The 22,576-nt window shown below is 34.3% G+C and overlaps 2 protein-coding genes and 2 non-coding genes across 5 annotated transcripts in view; 1 reads left to right on the top strand and 3 right to left on the bottom strand.

Moving 5' to 3' along the window:
• LOC113403709 (uncharacterized) overlaps positions 1 to 19,714 on the top strand; it is a 34,842-nt gene extending 15,128 nt beyond the window's left edge. The window contains exons 2-3 of one of the 2 annotated variants that reach the window (XM_026644288.2): positions 13,280 to 17,719; positions 18,277 to 19,714. In XM_026644288.2, coding sequence (XP_026500073.2) covers positions 13,280 to 17,719; positions 18,277 to 19,230 — 5,394 coding nt within the window. In that variant the 3' untranslated portion in view covers positions 19,231 to 19,714. Of the gene's footprint in view, positions 1 to 13,279; positions 17,720 to 18,259 lie in introns of both variants that reach the window. The other variant, XM_064218593.1, reaches the window with a different exon arrangement.
• Positions 1 to 21,468, bottom strand: part of LOC113403710 (uncharacterized) — a 134,864-nt gene extending 113,396 nt beyond the window's left edge. Inside the window, exon 1 of the mRNA XM_064218594.1 lies at positions 20,819 to 21,468. Within this exon, the coding sequence (XP_064074664.1) occupies positions 20,861 to 21,370 (510 nt within the window). The 5' untranslated portion in view covers positions 21,371 to 21,468 and the 3' untranslated portion in view covers positions 20,819 to 20,860. The remainder of the gene's footprint in view (positions 1 to 20,818) is intronic.
• On the bottom strand, positions 2,865 to 2,936 carry Trnae-cuc (transfer RNA glutamic acid (anticodon CUC)). Its single transcript has one exon. It is a non-coding gene; the product is annotated as a tRNA-Glu (tRNA).
• On the bottom strand, positions 3,637 to 3,710 carry Trnan-guu (transfer RNA asparagine (anticodon GUU)). The gene has a single exon. It is a non-coding gene; the product is annotated as a tRNA-Asn (tRNA).
• Positions 21,469 to 22,576: the final 1,108 nt, after the last annotated feature.

Below are 22,576 nucleotides of genomic sequence, written 5' to 3'. Positions count from 1 at the left end.
TCCCACCCCTGGTTTGGTCGTTTCTGCAAAACGACCTTACGCCGAAAATGGGAACGTTACTATATATATATACTTGACTGGGCTAATGCATCCGCGTCTCGTGATATAAAGACCAGCGCATTCAGAAACGAATATAACTTTGCCGCTAGGTCCTTCAAAAACGTAATTGCTAAGGCGAAGACGAATTATATTGGCAGAATTGGCGAGAGACTGGTGTATCTCCCTTCAGGAACACGTGCGTTCTGGTCTCTCGCTAAAGCTGTCTTAGGGAATTTCTGTCAGCCTTCCTTTCCACCTCTGCACAAGGACGGTGAGTCATTGGCCCATACCGCGAAGGAGAAAGCTGATCTTTTAGGCTCTCTCTTCGCGGCGAACTCGACTCTGGATGACCGAGGAAAGTCACCACCAACAATCCCGCGGTGTGATACCACAATGCCGGAGGTTAAATTCCGGCAAAGTGCAGTTCGTAAAGCACTTCTTTCCTTGGATATTCATAAGTCGAGTGGACCCGATGGTATCCCTCCAATCGTGTTACGGACTTATGCTCCCGAGCTGGCGCCGATCTTAACGCGTCGTTTCCGGCAATCCTATGCATTCGGCGTCGTCCCGAACTCCTGGAAGACTGCTTTGGTGCATCCGATTCCTAAAAAGGGCAACCGCTCAGACCCGTCCAACTATAGGCCTATAGCTATCACCTCCTTATTCTCCAAGTTAATGGAGTCCATTATAAACTGCCAGCTCCGGCGGTACCTAGAGCAGTACCAGCTGATTAGCGACCGCCAGTATGGTTTCCGTCGGGGTCGCTCAGCCGGTGATCTTCTAGTTTACCTTACTCATAGATGGGCGGAAGCAGTTGAGAGCAAGGGGGAGGCATTAGCAGCCAGTTTGGACATAGCGAAGGCCTTCGATCGCGTGTGGCACAAAGCGCTTCTTTCGAAGCTTCCTTCCTATGGGCTTTCGGGGAAATTATTCAATTGGATTACCAGCTTCTTGGCAGATCGGAGCATCAAGGTCGTTGTCGACGGTGCATGCTCCGACCAAAAATTCGTCAATGCTGGTGTTCCACAAGGCTGCGTTCTAACACCCACTCTGTTTCTTCTGCATATTAATGACTTGTTGCAAATCAGGAACATTCACTGCTATGCAGACGACAGTACCGTAGACACCTCATACACCGGCCGTGCTAATATTTTTCGGGAAAACGTCGAAAAAAACCGGAACAAACTTGTGTCTTAAATCGAGTCTTCGTTAAACAAAGTCTCGAACTGGGGCCGGCTAAACCTAGTCCACTTCAACCCAAAAAAGACGCAAGTTTGCGCGTTAACTGCCAAAAAAACACCATTCGTCTTATCTCCACGATTTGAGAACATTCCGATAGCCGTCACAGCTAGTATCGGAATACTTGGCGTTGATATTTCGAGCCTCGTTCAGTTCCGCGGTCAATTGGAAGGCAAAGCCAAATTGGCATCAAAAAAGCTCGATGTGCTCAGCAAGGCAAGACAGTATTTCACGTCGTCACATCGCCTAAGACTATACACGGCGCAAATTCGGCCTCACATGTAATACTGCTCTCACCTCTGGGCGGGTGCTCCCCAGTACCAGCTCCTTCCATTAGACCGTATCCAACGTAGAGCAGCTCGAATTATCGACGATCAAGCCCTTTCTGATCTGCTCGATCCTTTGGCTCTGCGTAGAGATGTTGGATCACTCTGCATCTTCTACAGAATCTTCCAAGGGGAATGTTCCGAGGAATTGTTTGGATTAATCCCGGCAGCTGAATTTCACCTTCGGACATCTCGTCAAAATTCTAAATTTCACCCGCACCACCTAGATGTCCGAAAATCTACAACAGCGCGATTTTTAAGACATTTTCTGCCTCGCACAACCACTCTGTGGAACCAACTTTCACCGGTTTTTCCGAACCGATACGACTTGGGAACCTTCAAAAAAGAGCGTACTCTTTCCTAAAAGGCCGGCAACGCACCTGCAACCCTCCTGGTGTTGCAGATGTCCATGGGCGGTGGTAATCAATTTCCATCAGGTGAGCCTCCTGCTCGTTTGCAAAATAAAAAAAAAAAAACGACCTCAAGAACGCCTTCATGAGATAATGGTAATCGTAACGAGACATATGTATTCAAAACGTACGCGAATTACACGGTGTTTGAAGTGACATAACATAGCCGGGCTGAATTTAAACTATCTTACGAGTTTAATTCTACACACGCGCCGACGTACACTTGCCGTTTATGTTAATTGTTAATCAGCTGATGCGAACTCCGTGTGACGTCATCAATATCTACACAGCCTAAATCTAGCAGATTTAAAGCTAACATTCGACGAATTCTAGTCTAGTCGAAGCTGTGTTATCATATGGGGTATCTTATAAAGTAATTTAAATAAAAATGTATTATAATTCTTATTTATAATCATTGATTATGTTTAATTTATATTTTTAATACATATTGTGCAATGTGATAGTGCATGGTGAGACTACCTGAATAGTAGAACATTTGATTTGCCAAGATAATTTTGAAATGTAATTTTTTTATTTTACCACCAATAAAAATATTCAGTAATATATAAATATTACATATTCGTATATTGCGGACACACATGACGTCGCTGTGATATTCTGCGGTCCGGTCACGGAGTTACTTTCATTGTCATTGTCACTACTCGTGACTCGCAACTCGTGACTCACCTTAGACCCGAACTGTGACCTTCGTGAGACTTATTTATGTAATTCCGTCAAATTATTTAAATACTGATTTTTGATTAGAGGAACAATTTGACTTTAGCTGCGTAACGCCTGAAATGTGTAACAAAAATTTAAGCAATAATATGAAAGTAAAAAAAAAAAGCCTTTCCGATACCGGGAATCGAACCCGAGCCTCCTGGGTGAGAGCCAGGTATCCTAGCCACTAGACCATATCGGATATACTTTGCAAACTGAATTTTTAAATCTTGTACTATTCCTACTGTATACTTTTAATAATAAAATGACTTCTTCGAGTTCGAGTTCGAGTATTGTATCGCTTATGATGAACATTGAAATAAAATTGCTTTAATAAATATAATTATATATAACATCTAAACAAGTTACTAAGTAAACGTTGGCTTAATAATGGCTAGATAATTGTTTAAAATGAACATATTTCCAAAAGAAAAGGTAATACTAACGTCACTATTTGAATAAAGTTTCACGTATATAAATAATCCAAAGTTAACTTAATAGCTCTTTTAAATATTATAATTAAGTATTTACTAAAGCAATTTTCAGGAAAATCGTCATTATGCTAACACCTTCAAATAGGTTTCATTTTGACTTCCTCTTGGTTATTAGAGTTAATAATCAAATAATTTCATGCTTTCTTGTATTCGTAGTCAAAATCCAATGTCATGCTTCGCGGCTCCGGCCGGAGACAACCTCGTGGTTTACACTAATTACACTACATTCGATTGATATACTTTTTCATTTAGTAATTTGAAAGGATTGAAATTACTTCCCTTTTACGCCCCGTCAGGCTTACATCCAATAAAATCATAATCATAATAATCTTTATTAATAGAAATATATTTTGGTGATTCAAAACATATATATAAAAAGATAAGAAAAAAATATTACAAAAGATTTTCCGCCCCCGGGTGGGCTCGAACCACCAACCTTTCGGTTAACAGCCGAACGCGCTAGCCGATTGCGCCACGGAGGCGATGACCTCTAGGTATATAATACACAATAACCTATAACAAATATTTATTCATATTAATCACTGATCATATTCCGCACAATGTTATCTAATCAGAGCTGCGCCGGAAACGAAACGCCGTGCAAAATCATTCACGGTAGTGGGTACTGTTTTCATATAACTAATAATAACTAAATAATATATCTCAAAAAAACCTACTTTAAAATTTGGCTGGCGTGGACATATACCTATACTTACTTATGAATAAAAACTCTGAAACAATAATTTTAGTATATAGGATTATTTTTACATAAAAAATAAACTAAAACTCAATAAGTACATACATATTTACAATACCCAATCAGCTTCTTAAGAGTCTACTTTCATATCTATATTATAGAACTTAGAGATACGGCGTCAGCTAAAACAAGACAGGCAATTGCTTTTCTAATTATATTAAATATTTATAAACGTAACCGAATTAGGTAGATATATCACGTAATGTTAGCGGTGTGAACAATGCTGTCTATATAAGTGATTGTTAAAAAAAAAGGAAAAATTCCACAATTTGCAAAAATGAATAAATTCTACAGCTCGTTACGTCATCTCGCATTCCTCCAGAACTTTCACTGTAATGACCAATACGAGATCTCGGCGGCGGCGGAGAGTGATCATAACATTTAATTAGTAGGTACCTACTAGGAAAGAAAGTCGCCCGTACGAATTAAATGTATCAGAGTTATATCAAAGAGATTCTGCTAAGTATGTTTGTTCGATATACAATACGACAAACGGGTCACCCGTTGGTAAGATGGTCACGGATACCCATCGACATTGACGCCGTCAAAAAAATTAACGATTCCTTACATCGTCACCAACCTGGAACTGAGGTGCGATGTCCCTTGTTCCTGTAGTCACGCTGGACCACTTATCTGGATTCAAACCGGAACACAATAATCCTAAGTCATCGGGTAAAATAGTCACAATTCAGTCATGATTGAAGTTATACAAAACACAAGAAATATTTATTTAAATGTTCTCTATGCAAAATTGATATTTCATAGACATATATTTAACAATTAACAATAATAATCGTGAAGGACGATTATGTTGTTACAAAAGGTTTCTCACGAATAGTAGTCGATTAATCAATTTAATAGATTTGTCGTGGAAAAGGGCAGTGTCCGTGCGCCACTGACCTTTACTTTAACTCAAAGCCAACATTTATTTATTGGGTGTGAGCGTTGAATTGCGCGACCCGTAATAGATGGATCTGTGACCGGAAATTTTGGAATCAAGAAACTTTTAGTTCCAAATTCCATTACATATATAGAAAAGCCTAGATGATCCGATAGCAGATTAAACTACTTTTTTAATTAGATTCGCTCGACGGTCATTCTTTTGTCCACCAACTCCGACTGGAACAGCCTGCAGCCTCTTTACCAAACAGCTTAAAAAGTCTTCTTATTTTAATAAAGTGATCTCCAACTATAAGTAAACAATAATATAAAGGTGTAGTACATATAATTAAAATTCACTTTTTACCGAATAACCATGTCAGTTTCACTTTCGCCGAAACTCGTTCCGTGCCCGCCGGCCGTACCGACGGCCGACTACCGACTATAAATTCCGCAGATTATAATAACTTAAACGGAAATTTCTTTGGAATAAATTATTCGATAAAGTTTACAATCAAAATAATTAATTTGTCACATAACGTACGAGCAATAAATCAATCTTCTTATTTAATAAATATTGGCAGCCGAATTTTCTCACTGATTCCCGTGTTATATAAGATAATCAACTTATTGCATATGAGAAATTACTATACTATATTTAAAAACGTTCACTTTAATTTTAATTTGATGTTTGTTCATAAAGCTGTCGATATTTTGATTATTAAATGATTGAAAGCAAACAATATATGTTATCTCCGTTATTATAACCTCAGGGCAAATTTTAGCAGAGCCGATCAATTTCGAGCAACAACAGAATTGAGGGTACATAGTTTTTAAAATAATTTTAAAATTTTACTACAACAAATTTTTTTAACAAATATTATGTGAACTAAAAATTTATTTGAAAGATTTATTTGCATTGCATTTTAAATTATTAGATTATAAATATATTTATTTATCATAATAATATTTTGTACACTAATACAATTCTAAATTGAGAAATTGTATTGTCGTTCTATAATATGACTCAAAATAAAATCCTAAATCTCTAAAGACAACGAAATCTATAACAAAAGACCTATAGGATAAAATCGACTACGTAATAATCCACGTCTTTTGTAGATAGATAAAAGATAGACAGCATTTTTTGAATGGGTAATTATAAACTATACCTTCAGTTAGTTAATTGTTATTTCCAAAAAACAAAACACGTCTTAAATAAAATACAATAACAAAGATTGCGGGATCAAGCCAGGGCAAACACTGATTTTGATTATCGTTTTCATGTTTTGGTTATATTCATTAAGATGCATAAGAAAGTAGAAACAGAGCTGTGCGGTATAGTTTCGACTTCGCAAACGAAATTCATTTTTGGAGCCCTGTGTTCATTTCTATAATAGGATGCCACAGTTATTTTTAAAGGCGTATTTAAAAATTTAAAGCTCATGTCAAAAAAAACATTGATAAATAAGGCAAACAACCAAAACAAGACCAAGATATGGTGGTAGCTTTACATTTTACTCAACACTAACAAAAATTTTGATAAAATCAAAAATATTTTGATTTTGCACTTTTAGTAAAATTTCAAAGTCTACTATAGTTGAAAATACCACCGGATTAAACTTTTTTTTTTGCGAAATATCTTTAAAGATGAAAATCACTTATAAAAACATGTTTGTCGTAAGCATTTCAAGAGAGATTTCTTTCCGCTAAAAGGAAGAACACCGCTATGTGGCAAGCCTGGGTAGGTAGGTACAGTGTCTGAAATCGATGGTTAAACCATTCGTTTGTGATTTTATTTGTGGAACGCAAGACTGTATCTTGATTAGATAAGACGCACGTTGTGAAATATTAATTTACATTATGTAGGTTCAATCATTTATTTCCTTACGTGCATTTAGCCTCTATGTAAATATGCTTTTGAAAGTTAAAAAAAAAATCGTGTTTATATTGTTTTAAGCTAAAGAAAAACAAAAACGAAAGTAAATGTCCACTCATATCTAAAAGCCTCCAACTCTCAAAACTAGTTGAAACCGGTTCGGTCAAGTTAGAACGAACGTCCAGTCATTCTTCCTGTCATTTCACTTCTTTTTTACTGATATACCGGCTTAAAAATAGTAACGACTAAATTCGATGCATAAAAGCAACCGTGGGCTGTACTGATTGGGAATAGAACTTGCTTTTCTGTGATCAACGATAACCGACGCAAGTATATATGGCAGTAGCCCGGCGGCAGCCGCTGTATTCCTTCCTCCGTAGATGTTTGTGAGATTATAATTTCTCACGTGCTTTTGAGCTGACATTATCTGTGTTGCCTACATTTTGAATTCAAATGATGGTTCTTATATCAATATTTTAGTACAAAAAACAGATGATTCGGCATTGATTTTTAAATAATAGTCTTATTAAACTTGGTACTGCAGCATTATTTTACTGTAGACTAAGTAATTATTATAGATGAGTACCTAATTCATTTCATTTCGAATTAGTATCATATCTATTTGGTAGTAAATATAATATTGCATATTTTAAGAGAGAAATAGTCATTATAACATAATTATTTGTCCCATATGTTCCGTGACCCTACAGTGACTATATGTTCAACGACCGCATAATTTCTTTCATTGTCGGTTCGGTAGCCTCAAGTAATGCAACTTTGATTCGGGTCAATGCACTATTCGTTACTTTTTTGTTACACGTAAATAGCAGCTGCATAATTACATCAAATGTAATCAAATGTAATGTTAGGTTACGTAATTACATCAAATGGTGCAAACTGACTAAAGAAGGTTAATAGACAGCCACGTTTGTTTTACGTATGGTCTTCAACATACCTCGCATTCATATTAATAAATAGCCAATTTTAATTGACATTGGTAATATTATTAATCGGAATAAATTAGAATTGAAACATCGATGAATGCAAGCAGATAACATTTAATGTATTATACGAGTGATGAACATTATTTTGTTTACGCGAATAACTGTATTATGGCCTAGGGGTTGGAATGTGTGCATCATAACCGATAATTGCGGATTCGAATCCAGGCAAGAACCACTGAATTTTTATGTGCTTAATTTTTATATATAATAAACTCGTGTTCGCCGGAAAACATTGTGAGGTGAAATTTTGCCATATGTATATGATGTATACCAACCCACATTAGAGCCCCGTGGTAGAATAAACTCCAAACCTTCTCCTCAAAAGAAGGAAGGCCATATCTGGTGGGAAATTGACAGGCTGCTACTTATAGAATAATATAGGCCTAGGAAATGCTGCTATAACGTAGGAGGCGACAGTTAATGCCCCGCAGACCCTCCTAGATTAAGTAGGTCATAGGAAATAACTGACGCTTTGAATATGCAGTCAGGCGTGAAAGTGATTACTTAGCATTAAATAGAAATTAGATAGGCTTAAGTTACCTGCGCGGACTAGTTCATGCTAACTATAGTTGCGTATGCCACTCTTGTGTGCAATGTATAGTTGTAAATATTATATAACATATATGTTGTTGTGAATGCGTTAGTGTCTCAGCGGGGGTTTAAGGTGTACATTTGACTCAGATGAACGTCTAAAGCTGCAAACAATAAGCTAATTATAATCACAAGTGTCGTTTATCCGGCAACAGAATAAATTGCGGGGTCCAGTAACAGTAAACTTCCTGCGCACAATGGGCCCAGCGCGCGGCGCCCTCGCGTCATGCAAACACAATCGCATGCAAACAATAGTCTGCTGATCAACTTTCATGTTTCAAGTTAAAAGTTTATACGTTTAATGGTGACGAGGCAGTCGAATTACACAGAACAGCTGTGAAATATTATATTGAGGTGTTTTGTGCCCGGAGACTGTTATTTTTGTAGGAGCGAAATATTGACACAATGTCTGTAGCTGCTCTCCGATACCACATAGATTAAAAAATAGTTTTTTTAATAAGTAAAATTTTATTTTACTTTGAAGTATCGAAATATTGCTTATCTTTTAGTTGGGTCTGCCCCTCGAAACATTATCCGATTAACGATTTCTCTGACGGGCCGTGCCTTACCGTGTCGGTGTAAAAGGGCCGACATTCGATGTGAAGAAAGTTCCGATACTTTTAAAAAGCAATTATCGAAAAAATAAAGATGTAGTCATATTCATAAAACTATGTTAGACTTTGTGATATCGTAATAACTTCGAATTAGCACATAGATACGTAGATACGTAACTGGTAGTCGTAGTAAGTAACTATCTTTATGTAGGCATACAGCATAAAGAGATACGCTTCATCTTCTTTACGGTATCATCATCGTTTCAATCAGAGGAGTGGACACTCACTCTTCCGTCTGCTTCGATCTAATATAATTAAATTTTCAAATCGTTCTTCATCAGTGATCACAATATGCTTCTAGCGAGACTTCTTTGAAAAAAATTATAATTATTATTTCTCAGTAATAAAATATTTTGTATAATATTACTACTTATTATTGAAATATATATTTCGTTCTTAGCTATGTTTATTATTATACTATACATTTGTATGTAATTTATACTCCTACCGTTGTTTTTATTGTGCTCCACCTTAGTACCGGTTGGAGGAGACCAGTGTCTTAGCGATCAGGTCCCCTCTCCTCAATCTCTCCTCTACCTCTACTTTAACTTTATTTTTTGTATAATAATTCCATAAAGTTTATTTACACTGCATTATATTTTATACGAAGAGTACGAACATTAGCAATGCCTAGTACTTGAACCGTTTTGATAAAATACTCATCTTACACACAAAGTGCGTACTCTATAGTTTTAATTGTAACCATTGTTTAACAACATTAGTTTAACATATATTTTAAAGATCTTTGAGACGTTTATATATTATGGACTTCTCCGATATTTATAGAACTCACAATGAAACAATGAAGGCAGTTGATACTCGCACTCGTATATTCACAATCTCTCATATTACGACACAAGTCACTAACCGTTTGTAACGCACAACCGGCCGTTGAACTGCATTCGTATGTTGTAATGTTTCGGGTAACGAGTCGGTCGAGCTGAGGGCTGTCGTGTCTGGAGATGTTACTTTGCGTACATCTCATAACACGTCGTTTTCATCTCATCTCCTTGCAAGTAACGAAACAAGAATATATTAGTAATACATTTTAATACAATTAATGAATATAAAATGGTGTGTCGATTGGAATATGTCTGAGACACTACACATGATATGTCTCCGGCGGAGGCGCACGGTGCTTTCGTTCATTAAACAGATGGACAAACAGAGAACAGAACATTTTACTTTATATTGGCTTTCAAAAAACTATTCACTTCGTGTCTGAGGGAATCTACGTATCCTTGTACAGCATTGTTTTCAAAATGCTTGTTAGTTAAATTCTTTATTATTCATCGATAGCCATTGGCCCTTACACAGGCAATACTTTCAAATGAATAAGACTTTTATCCAACGTATCTAGATTAGAATAATTACGATTTAAATTTAATTATAAATCGTAATTTATACAGGTAATATTCCATAATAATAATTACAATCAGTCTTTCACAAGAATCATTAAATTAGTAACGTCCTACCACAGACATGCGCCGCTGCGTAAGTCGGACGGCAGTTGCGTGCGACGGAACGTTCGTTAACATACTTGCTTGCGATCCGTTTTACGTAACGCGTTTTAAATTCGATTAACATTATTTTTGTAGGTTCTTATCCACTGCATGACAAAATAAGATTTATTTTTTGAGTTTTTAATGACCTTGGTTGCAAGTATTATTAGGATTTAATTTAACATTTTTATAAAAATATACGTTAACATAATAAAAAAGTTATTACGGAATATTATATTATAAGACAGTTTTAAGAGAGTATTTAAAATAATTATATAACAATCTAGTGTCTCCGACAAATAATTAATTTGACAAGAGATAGACGTAATATAATATAATAAATATAATATTTTAAAAGAAAGAAGAAAGTAAAATGTAGCTCTAAGTATGACTCAGTTGTTGTATTACTTTCCAGCTAATAAAAAATACTTAAATAAATAATTTTCTTGGCATCCATGATTGCCGCCAGTTTATGTGTAGCTGTTAGCTGGATGATATATTGCATTACATTTTTCATTTAACTATACTAGGCCATAATCGCACTGTAAATCTATTCAGAAATAAATTCGAAACTCACCACAGATCACGATCGTATAATGTCAAAAAGTGAGAAGCAACATTGATTAGTAATTATAACATTAAACGCATCAATTTATCGTATCACCCTTATTCGGTTTTCAACATTTCCTAAGTGAGACATGAAATGAGTTCTTACGGAATAGTTGCGATACTGATTTTAGGGGCTAACTTACCTAAATCTTAAGAGTTTTATTATGATCACCCTCATACCCTATGTGTGTGTGTGTGTGCTTGAGGACATTATCTTGCTCGAGCGTACAATCGACACGCGGACGAAAGCGTCAGTACTCGTCGTAAATTGTATAGTATTAGTACAAGCTGTAGAAGAACAGCGTTCTTGTACACCGAGAAGAATGCAAGTGCTGTAAACCTGTGTGTCAAAACTATCATTATGCTTGAAACCCCTTAACAGCGGTATCATCATTTCACTAGAGACTCATAATTATAAAGGCAACGGAAGCTCGGACGTGATTATAATTAAAAGTCTGTAAATTGGTGAATACTCTGTGGCTTTCATCCGAAACATGCAAATTTTCTTTGTTATGTTTTCTTTCACCGCCGAGTAGTAGATGAATTAAACACACATTACGCATATGAATAGTTCTAAAAACGGAATCTTTAGTCCAGATTCACGTGGTCTAACCAATGAAACATCTCTTATGTCTTTAGTCTTAGACTTTAGTCTTATAAAAGGAAATAATACTAGCGGTGGTCTGAATTGCATGTAACATGGACCATACAAATGCCAACACGTTAAACCAAGCGCAAAAAAATTTAAACATGTTGCATTCATTGATCGCAAGAATTTGGAAAATATCTCGTCTGAGGAAATCGTCTTGTTGTGTAATTTAAATGTAAACCAAACCGTTGGCTTTACATGGAATCTTGTGTGGGTTCGTCGTTATGTCCATTACGAGTTTTCTTAGACTTTCGACATAAAATGAAAAAAAATTGCAAACATTAAGTTTAGGTAATTGACTTAATATAAATTCAATCATTGGCTATATGCTATAGACAACCTACCTTACCCCACATTACATTTCGGGTAATGAACCTAATGTTGCTTTACATTCTGATATAAAAAATAAACAAACAAACAATTCCCCGAGACGTACGAAAATATTCTTCGAATGAATGACATGGTTTGCATGCTCGTTGAAATGAAGAATGTGTTCCTCGTATTATTGAAACGTTACGTATTTCCACACTAATTATATGGTTAATATTATTGCAGCGGCATTAAACAGTACGGAATAACAAACCGCATAACCACACTGGAATAATGACTGATATTTTTCCATATTGATTTATCCGGCGAGTCTTAGTGAAAGTGCAGTAATGGCGGTTTCACCTTCAGTAGAAAAGCTGAGAATTACCATTATCCGTTGATGATTGGAAAAGTATATTACCAGCATTTAAGAGGGTAGATTATTATGTGATTTATTCCGCTCATCGCCACTTCTCAGAAGTACAGGCTATTAAAATTTGTATACTACATAAATAACCATTCGCAATTCTATAATTAAATAGATACAAAGAACAAAATATTATCTACTTTTTTTCGTTCCGTAGCGGAAGGTAAGAGCAGGAAAAAGATACGAAAAAATTATTATTAATTATGGTCGAATTTAGACAGCTGGGAGCACTTAAACCAAAAAGTAATCATAATTAAGTAATTGTGATTACAATAAAAAAATAGTCATGACATAAACATGCACACATATGTTATAACACGTAGTGCTTTATTTCTATACATATCAGGTCTTGTAATACCTAAATAAAATATGATTGAAAACCAAAAGCGTTTAAAAAAAATATAAACCCTAATTTCATTTTAAATAGAATCTGTTAATCCAAGGTAAATTCGATAACAATCGTTAACTATTCTATGTTAATACAGTGAAGGGATTGTGTTTCTGAGGAAATCGTCTTGGAGATCGAGGTTAATTAAACAATGCATCTTAAGCTTGATACAACATTATAAACAAGTTGCAAGTTCATCCATAGCCAAGACAATTCCATGTAGGAATACACTAGACAATTTCCATGAGTCAAAAGTGAAATAAACACTCGCCACTCGCTACGTCTATAGACATTGATCATATTTTATGCAGTGGTCTTTGGATTATTCAAATAGGCTCATCATAACATCATAATAGGTAGCCCAAGAAATCAGGTGAAGTCTTTATTAAAAAGAGTATTTATAACGATTTATATATAAATCTAATGTTATTTATTTGTTTCAGATGTCGCATAAAGTATTGGCCATTCTGGCCATGTTGGCTGTTTCTTCAGCGGAAAAAGAACAAACGAGATGGTCCCGCCAAATCAGTTCATATACATCGGACATTAGCGATTGGGTTCCCCTTAGAGTTCCCACGGAAAGAGATTTACCTCAAATCAAAAGACAAGCAGTAGCGGAGCCCAGAATATTATCTGAACCCTTCGCTGGATTTGTTAGACCAACTGGATTCAGTCAGGATACTTTTCCTTCCAGGACATTCTATAACTCTCCAACTAATCGGCAGCTTTATCTTCAGTCAGTACCTTCTGCGCCACAAAATTATCTTTCTGATCAAGGATTCAGCCAAGGATTAAGATTTGGATTAACGCAACCGAATTTTCCTCTCAGTCAAGGCTTTATTACACCACAATTTAACTTTGACAATGTTCAACAAATAAAAGCAAGACCGCAAACGGGTTCGAATCCGGTTAAATTTGAAACATCTTTTAAAACCAGCCAACCTTCACAATCTCTGAGCCTCAATCCTCCAGTTTTAAAGCCTTTTAATCAGCCACTTAAACATAAGCACGAACTTCCGAAATTCGTGGATGGCTATCGTGCAGAAAATAGCAGCGAATTAAATTTTGCTAATAAACAAACTCAATCGTCACAAAAAGTTAATTTTGATAACACAAACCTATCTAAAGAGTCATTCGGGTCACCGAAAATGAAGGTTGAAAGGGAAGAAGTTCAATTACTGTATGTGCCTTTAGAGTCTCTCAATAGAGGACAATTTAACTTTAGGAGTCCACTAACATCAGCACAACTAGTGAATACGGAACTTTATAATCAGAATCATCGATCGAATCCATTAAAGCAAAATGTCGCGGAAGAATTCCATGGACCTGTAATGAAACCCTTAGAGACATATCATTCACAAGAATTTTTGACGAATTTTAATAGTCAGTTACATGAAGTGAGTCCATTTTCAAAATTTTCAACTATAACAACTCCCTTCTCAACTACTGCATCCACAACTGCTAAGCCAAAAAAATTAAAACCACATCAACCACCTCTAGCAATTTTTCTTACACAAGACGCAAAGAAAGAAGATCAAGTTAAAGTTGGAGATGTATTATACTCTTTGAAAAATGCTAATACAGTTCCAGTTTTGGATTCTGTTAATCCTTTGAATGCACCAAAGGTATTTATTGGGCCTTCATCATTATCGCCCCCTGATACCTACGTCAAATTCGAACTCCCATATTTGTCCAATATTGAGAATAGTGACAAAAAATTAAGACAACTTCCATTTTTTGTTGCCCCGCTTAGTTATAATACACCTCAAGGATTTGCTAAAATTCCATTCCCATCACCACACGTAGGGTCTGTTGTTATAAATTCACTTATTAAGGATACCACGTCAACAAATAAAGCCGTAACTGGAACTCACATTTATAGACATTCATATTCTGAACCAACATTTAAACAAGACCAAAAAGTAGCAACCCAAAAACCTAAAGTAAGTTACTATACCACCTCTTCTCCGAAAACAAATTCGGCTTTATATGAACAAAATTATTATTCAATAGAACCTCAATCAGTAAGCACCTTAGGACCATTCAAGGACCCGGAATCTAGTATTGGGTCACAATCAACACCTTTAAAAAGTGGTTCCTATTTTTTAAGCAATATGCAGAATCAATATAACCCAACTCAATTTATTAACTTTCCACAAGATACGAGATTCAAGATTCCTGAACCTACCAAAACCTTAAACATTTACAAGTTCGATACTACAACTACGCCAAGAACTACTGTTACGTCAACTACTAAGCTACCGACAACTCACTCGAGTCAATTACTAGAGACTCACAATCCATATTCCATAAACCAAGCATTCCACTTTAGCACACCATTAGATTATCATAATTTCTTTGATGAGTACAAAGAACCATATGCTACACCAGGGATCAACCAATCACCATCACCCTCAACAATTCCAATTACACCTGCGCCACTTCAGACTACTATACCAGAAGAACGAGAACAACCTCAGCAGCAATCGTATCAGCCCATGCAACAATCGTTACCAGATTATTTACAAAACAAAACTCTAGAATTTCATCGCGAAGAAGAAAAACAAAACCTAAAATATCCCGCTTTTAACACAAATGAATATAGCACTAAAATTGAATCATTCCCTCAAAACCAATATTCCAACAATGCAGATAACGTAAACGAAAACACCCAAACTATAAGAGATGAATCAGAACAAAATACAAAAAAAGTGGAGTCTTCACAACAAGAATATGAGAACTATACGAACGTCGCAATCAGTCAGTCTGATTCTTTACCTAATTATGATCAATCTACTAAATCTTCCCCTAAATACAACAATTACGATGAAAATTACAATTCTTACGATTTACAATCTTCAACAACAAGCAGCACTTCTACTACAACAAGAAGATCACCCATTAGAACAAGAGGACGTCCTCGATATCCCACAACAAAGTCTGAATCTAGTGAATCATCTACTCGGGCTACAATAACAAGAAGGCCTTTACGCGAAAGAAAACCATTACCAACTAGATCAAGATATGAACCAAATAAAATCACATCTGAAAAACCAATTAGAAATCAATTTGAATCTGAAAGTACGACTAAATCAAGTAGAACGCGAACCAGAGGCAGAGTTCATTATAAACCATCGGACACGGATGACATATATACAAAAAGAAATAAACAAAGTAGTAAAGAAGAAGATTTAGCTTATCAAAGAGATGTACTACATCAAAATTACCCCGTTACATTGATGGAAAGAACTAGTACTGCCGACATAGAAGCCATTACTGAACCATCCGAAAAATTTATTTCTACAAATAATCTAAATATTATTAAAACCGAGGATACTGAAGACGCTTACAGTAATGATAAAATTTCCATAACAGAACCAATCAATAGAGACTTAAAAGATTTATCGCAACAATATACGACAGCTGTCGATACTGTGACTGATGCTCCATATGAACAAAAAGTACATGCTGATGAAGATCATATTTATCAATTAAAAGGCAGTAAAACACATGAAGGTGCTGAATTATCATATGATGAAGTAAAAGAGGACATTTATTCTGTACAAACATCCCCTGAATATAAAATAGATAATCAGGACAACTTACCTACTGATCCCGCTAATCCTATTACGGAACAAAACACTCCTATCAGTTCATTCGGTGAAATTCAATCTAAGGAAAAAGAAGAGATAACAACGTCGGCTGAAGCTGAAGAAAATACCAAAATTGCAAACCAAGAAATAAATCATGAACAAGAACAAGAAGAGAATATTGTAGAAACGACACCATCATATAATAGAGTAAGAGTACGACCAGGAGTTATTAGACAGTATCATCAATCTTCCTCATCGGACTCTTCACGATTAAGGAACGAGAGAAGGAAACCACTTCAAGCTATAACATACAGACCAGCCTTTGATAAACGCCGAACTACAATGAAAATCGAGGAAATTGAAGCGGATTTAAAAACTAAACAAATTCATATACGGCCAGAGTTTCAAGACTATAAACAACCTGTTTATAAACCGGAACCATCAACTGAATCAGTAGTTACATCTACTACACAGGAAACTTCTACGAAACGTGGTCAATTCCGTCGTAGACGGCCTAATTACGGGATGACTTCTACCGAAGGAACTGTACCTAGAAGAACCTATGAAATAAAAAATCGATTTAGGGGACGTCGACCTACAGAAAAGCCGACTGAAAATCCCGATATTGAATCAGACGTAACAACGGTCAAAAGTAATGTGCACAGCAGATACAGCCATAGACCGAGATTGTCAGAAAGATATAATCAAAAACTGGAAACAGACGACCAAGCATCTGAAGATCAGGACTCAAATTATTCTATAAATAGACCCAAATATGTAGCGCCAGAATCAGACCGATGGTCTCCAAAACTTTCAAAGGATTCATTCAAACCTTTTAATCCTAATAACATAGCAGATGACATAAAAGTTGAACAAACTACTAGCAAGTCAAAAAATGAAGAACTTGATATAATAACAGCAAGAAATGAATATGAGGACATACTTATTTCTGTAACACCTGCTACTAATAACAGAGTTCAGAAAAAAATATCAGATATTCCACCTACTTTAGAAGCTTTTGTTGAACAAAGTAAAGTAACAAAAGTGGATTCCGACAGTATGTCTACTTTCGAAAGCATGCTCGAAGAGGTTATGAAAAATTTAGAAGAACAAGATGAAAATGAATACACGGGTAATGTAATGAAACACAAGGGTGGTGAAATAGGGGAGATTCCTCCTGAAAGAATTATTTCTTCTGGAGAAAACTATTCTTTGAAATCCACAACCCCGCTTCAAGAAGAAACGACAACGACAGCGCTGGATAACTTAACTTCTGTTAATGTAACTGAGGTAATATAATAAAATACTTTTTGTCTTCTTTAATATTTAATCTAAATAGTTTAACTGTACCGCATTTGAAAATATATTAACAGATAGTAAAATTGTATTATTATTTCTGACATGAACTTGACAGCTTTTTTCGGTATTTAAATTAAAATATAAGATTTAATAATGTTATATTATCTTCCCAATACATACTTAATTATGTTTTTACCACTTTTAAGTATTGCCTTGTCTAACTACTAATTACACTAAATAGTAATCATTCTTATTACAGTTTTCCAGCATAGATTTTGCTCTAACATAGCCTTTTGCCATACTGTAAAATAAAATAGATACAAATGGCGATGACATTTAGACATAGACAATTTGACTATTTTCTACTAATTGTTATATTATATTCTAATGATATACATATATTAAGTTATGATATACCCAGTTGCAAGCTATGTTTTCATATGAAAATTGATTGTTTAAAGAAGTACAAAAAAAACTTTTGTTTACGTTTTGAGATATAAGAGTATAACCGATATAACCTATCTAATATACTTTTTCTTGCATTTTAGGAGGTGCCAAGTAGAAATAATCGTCGTCGTGGTTTTTGGAAAAGGGTTAAAAAAGTTCGACCAGTTAACGAAGAAATTGAAGTAGCCGAATCTCAATACTATTCGAGTGCAGTAAATCAACTTGGCCAACCAATTTCTAAAAATTTATTAGAAAATACAAAAAAAGATAATGTAAAGGCGACAACGTATAAGCCAAATTATCAGTTTCTCAAAGATTTCTTCGACATAGAGGATGATCAGATTGATGCAATACCGAATATAGATATACCTAAAATAACAAACAGCCATATAGAGACTAAAGCTGAAGTTCTGAAGGACAATTTGCAATCTAGTATCCATACTGACCTAAACGGTGACAGACCAGCAGAAAAAATGAGTCCGGGCGATATGGACTTAGGTACAGGCTCACCAAATCCTACATTGGATGATAGTGCTTTTTACAGTGATCCTACAGAGCCATCGTCTATTGCAACTGCAAGTATAGATCGATCCGATGGTTTCAGTTTTATGGATTATTTATTTGGTGAAACAGCTTCTGATAACATAGAATCTGTACAAAACGATACAACGAAATCTATCAAAGAAACTGAAACAACGACAACACCACAGTCTAAATATGCTTCAACAGAAACTGAAATCACTAAAGTAAAAGTAACAACTGAAAGTACTTACATTCCTGAAGAAATAACAGCTGAAATAATCAATGATGACAATGAAGAAGGCATAGTAACAGAATCAGTTACAAGCATTGAAACTAGAACAACAAATAGTTATTTCAATTCAGAAGAAAAAAAAATAAAAGAAAATCCTGCTGTAAAAGTTGAAACTTCATCAATATCCAGCTTCATGGATCCAACAAGCGTGGTCAGTACATCCATGTCTACAGAAATATCTCACGAAACAGAGATATGTTTTAGAGGCAAATGTATTAAAAGCAACAAAAATTTATTATAAAATAAACCGAAGTGGTGCTTACAATGTGTTCAAAATCCTTAGTGTTGTAACAAGTGACTTTTTGAAAGAACAATTTAACTAGGTTACTTTATGTTAGCTCCTCTAATCATCTAGGTCTTTCTATGTATTTATTGTACTATTTATAAACCTGAAATAGTGAAATCATGTAAATACAATTCAATGTCTCTTTACTTGATCTCGCCTTTTCACACATTGTTATGATCATAAAGGTAAATAGATTTGTATAAAGATTAAGAAGCCTATGAATGGTACTTTGTGATATGAAGAAAGTCGTACTTTGTTAGTTTTTCTTTGTCTTTATTACCGAACAATTTATTTCTATGGTTATCGTATAGATAATAATGTACCTTTAAGTTAAGTGGCCACATATACTGAAAATAATATAATGTAAAGCCTTATATGAATTAAGAATAGAAATAAGTTTTTTACATATTTTCTGTAAAATAAAGATTTCGACTGAAAATATTATTAATCAATATTTTAGGACATTTATTGCATTCACAATATTTATTACTACTTTTATATCTTTATACTGAACATAATATTTATGTAGTACAGAAATGCCCAAAGCATAGATTTTTATCTTTTTCTAATCAATTAGATTTGTTCACTCATTTTTTAAGTTGTTGTAAAACAATAGCATGATAGTATACAGATTTTATTTAAAACCCAAGAGTTGGTAATTCTGACGCCCATTTTAACATAGATGTCATTAGGGCCTGCTTACCAATAATGGTCAAGTGTTGGACCATAGGTGATGTACCCTAGATCTAGTGTTTTAGAAAATTACCTGGGCACTTGTTATGCTTAAGATGGGGCTGTAATTCTTTAAGTATAACCTGTCTGTTTACAATTCAAATGAGCATTATAATTGTAATGGTTGTTTACATTCCAATGCTATACCCACCCAAAGTCTAAATATATGAATACAGAGTGGATATGTGTACCACTTCTACTATGTTATTTATTAATAATAAAAACTAAATAACACAACTTTCTTTCATTGAAATCTTTTTATATATTTGATTGCCTTTGTTCAATAACAATTATCAGTTCAATAATAAATGCATATGGGTTTAATTCAAAAGCAAACAAATCTTTTCACAAAGGATAATTATTACTTGGTACGTTTTATAACATTTGTAAAAAATAACACAAAAATATTTAAAAAAACATTCAATCCTATAAACTTGTTATAGCCGAATGTATAATATACTTAACACTTTCTAAATATATTTCTTAATCTATATGATTACTTATAGCTCTTTATCTATTGGAATAAACTATAATTTATTTAAACAAGTATTTATATATACAAATTGAAAAACACTTAAAGAAGGGTGAAACCATAAATTAATTTCAACAAATTATAAAACTCAGAAGTGTAATATTTTAAAAGTTAGAGACTCCTTTAATAATTCAAGTAAAGTCATTTAGAAGAAGTGAAATGTTAATGTATGCTTTCAATTTAGTGAGTCGATTTTATAACATTCTGCTCAAGAACAAAAGTATATTGAAAAATTATATCAGAAACTGATTAGATTAAAAGAAAACAAAATGTCATTACAGATTCCACACTCACTTATCACTCAACTCTCCATCCTAGTTATCAATCCAAAACTTGACAATCATCATCATCGACAAAGCCACCATTGAGAGCATCATTTAAAATCTTACTTCTATTTTCCTTTAATTCACCATTAATAAATGTTCTCCTTTCGAACTTCTGTCTCAATTGTGAAGTCTTCTCAGCAGATGGTCGCTCAGCTATACCTTTAGTGAATGTATAAATCACCGTGGAGCAGTCGCTTTCTATGAAAGCTAGATTTACGCTTGGCCCTGTCTCTACAGTACACAAATTCTCTTGTAGTACGCTAATAAAATCAATAGATATGTCCACACTTGTCGGTATTGGCACGTATATATTTAGTTTTTCATTTTTAATAGATCTCGCAACGACGTAAAGTGTATCTATATCTTTGTTATAGCAGTATTCAGTGTCGTACATTAGCTTTACGTCAACTAAATATATGTACAAATGATAGGCCAAGGCTATTTTCCTATCACACTTGCATCCCAATTTTTTCATATCTTCTTTTATTTTCACTTCCACGTCCATGGTTGATTTTTTTAATTTATATTTACAAAATTATTTTAATAATTTTCAGTTCAATCTCATTTTGTAGGAATTATTTATTAATATTCAACGTTTTCATAACACATTATACGTCAAAATGTCACAGTGACAACTGACAACTACCTATTTTATAGTTGTCAATTCATCTTTTCTTAATCAGTTCATCTGGATATTTAATGAAATACATTCTTTAGAATTTTGTAGAAACTGCTAATAGATAAATGAGGTATACAAAAGTAAAATAATCAAGATAAAATTAATCACTTAGTAGCTTTTACAATTGTTACATGATATTAACCCAAGACAATAAGTTATCATTAATATTATGTTTTTTTTTACATATGTAAAAATAAATCCCCTTTATGTCACTGAATGTATCGACGAAGGTTATATTTTATAATTAAACGCAATTATTAAGCTGACAAGGACTATATTTCTTCAAATACAATTCGGTAACTTTTTTTCAAAATCACGCTTCCCGCGCTTCGTAACCGACCGCCATCTTATTTTCATGCCCCGCCCCACCGAGCGGCCACCAGTGTGCCCAGTTGATAAAAAAAATCATTCACCCGGTAAAGCTACTTTAAATTTAGGACAATTATTAAAATAAACCTTACACTCGACCATCCTGATTACATGCATGTCCTCATGCATGCACCAGGTGGAACCATATAAAACCTTACACTTGGCAGAACGAGGCATTCAAATAATATACTATACAGTATTCGATTTTATAGTACTCGTTATAATAATTACAGTATTTTTTTTTTTGTATTTGCAAATATATAATAATAAGCTAACCGTTAATTCAAATTTATTCATCATCAATAAATTAGCAAGAGACATAATGCGTGTAAATGAACTAATAATTTCGCTATATAATTTAACAAAAGCTTATTTTCATCTTTGTAACCAAATAGAAACTTATAACTTTACTATCCTTGTAACCTTATAACCACTTATAACTATCCTTGTAACCTTGTAACCTTATAACTACTTATAACTATCCTTGTAACCTTGTAACCTTATAACTATCCTTGTAACCTTGTAACCTTATAACTATCCTTGTAACCTTATAACTATCCTTGTAACCTTATAACCACTTATAACTATCCTAGTAACCACTTATAACAATCCTTGAAACCTTGTAACCATTTATAACTAACTTTATAATCGTAAAATCATCTT

Source organism: Vanessa tameamea, chromosome 23 (assembly GCF_037043105.1).
Source record: "Vanessa tameamea isolate UH-Manoa-2023 chromosome 23, ilVanTame1 primary haplotype, whole genome shotgun sequence".
Taxonomy (NCBI): domain Eukaryota; kingdom Metazoa; phylum Arthropoda; class Insecta; order Lepidoptera; family Nymphalidae; genus Vanessa; species Vanessa tameamea.
The sequence above is the reverse complement of the archived record's forward strand: the minus strand, read 5'-3'. Positions and strand labels throughout refer to the sequence as shown.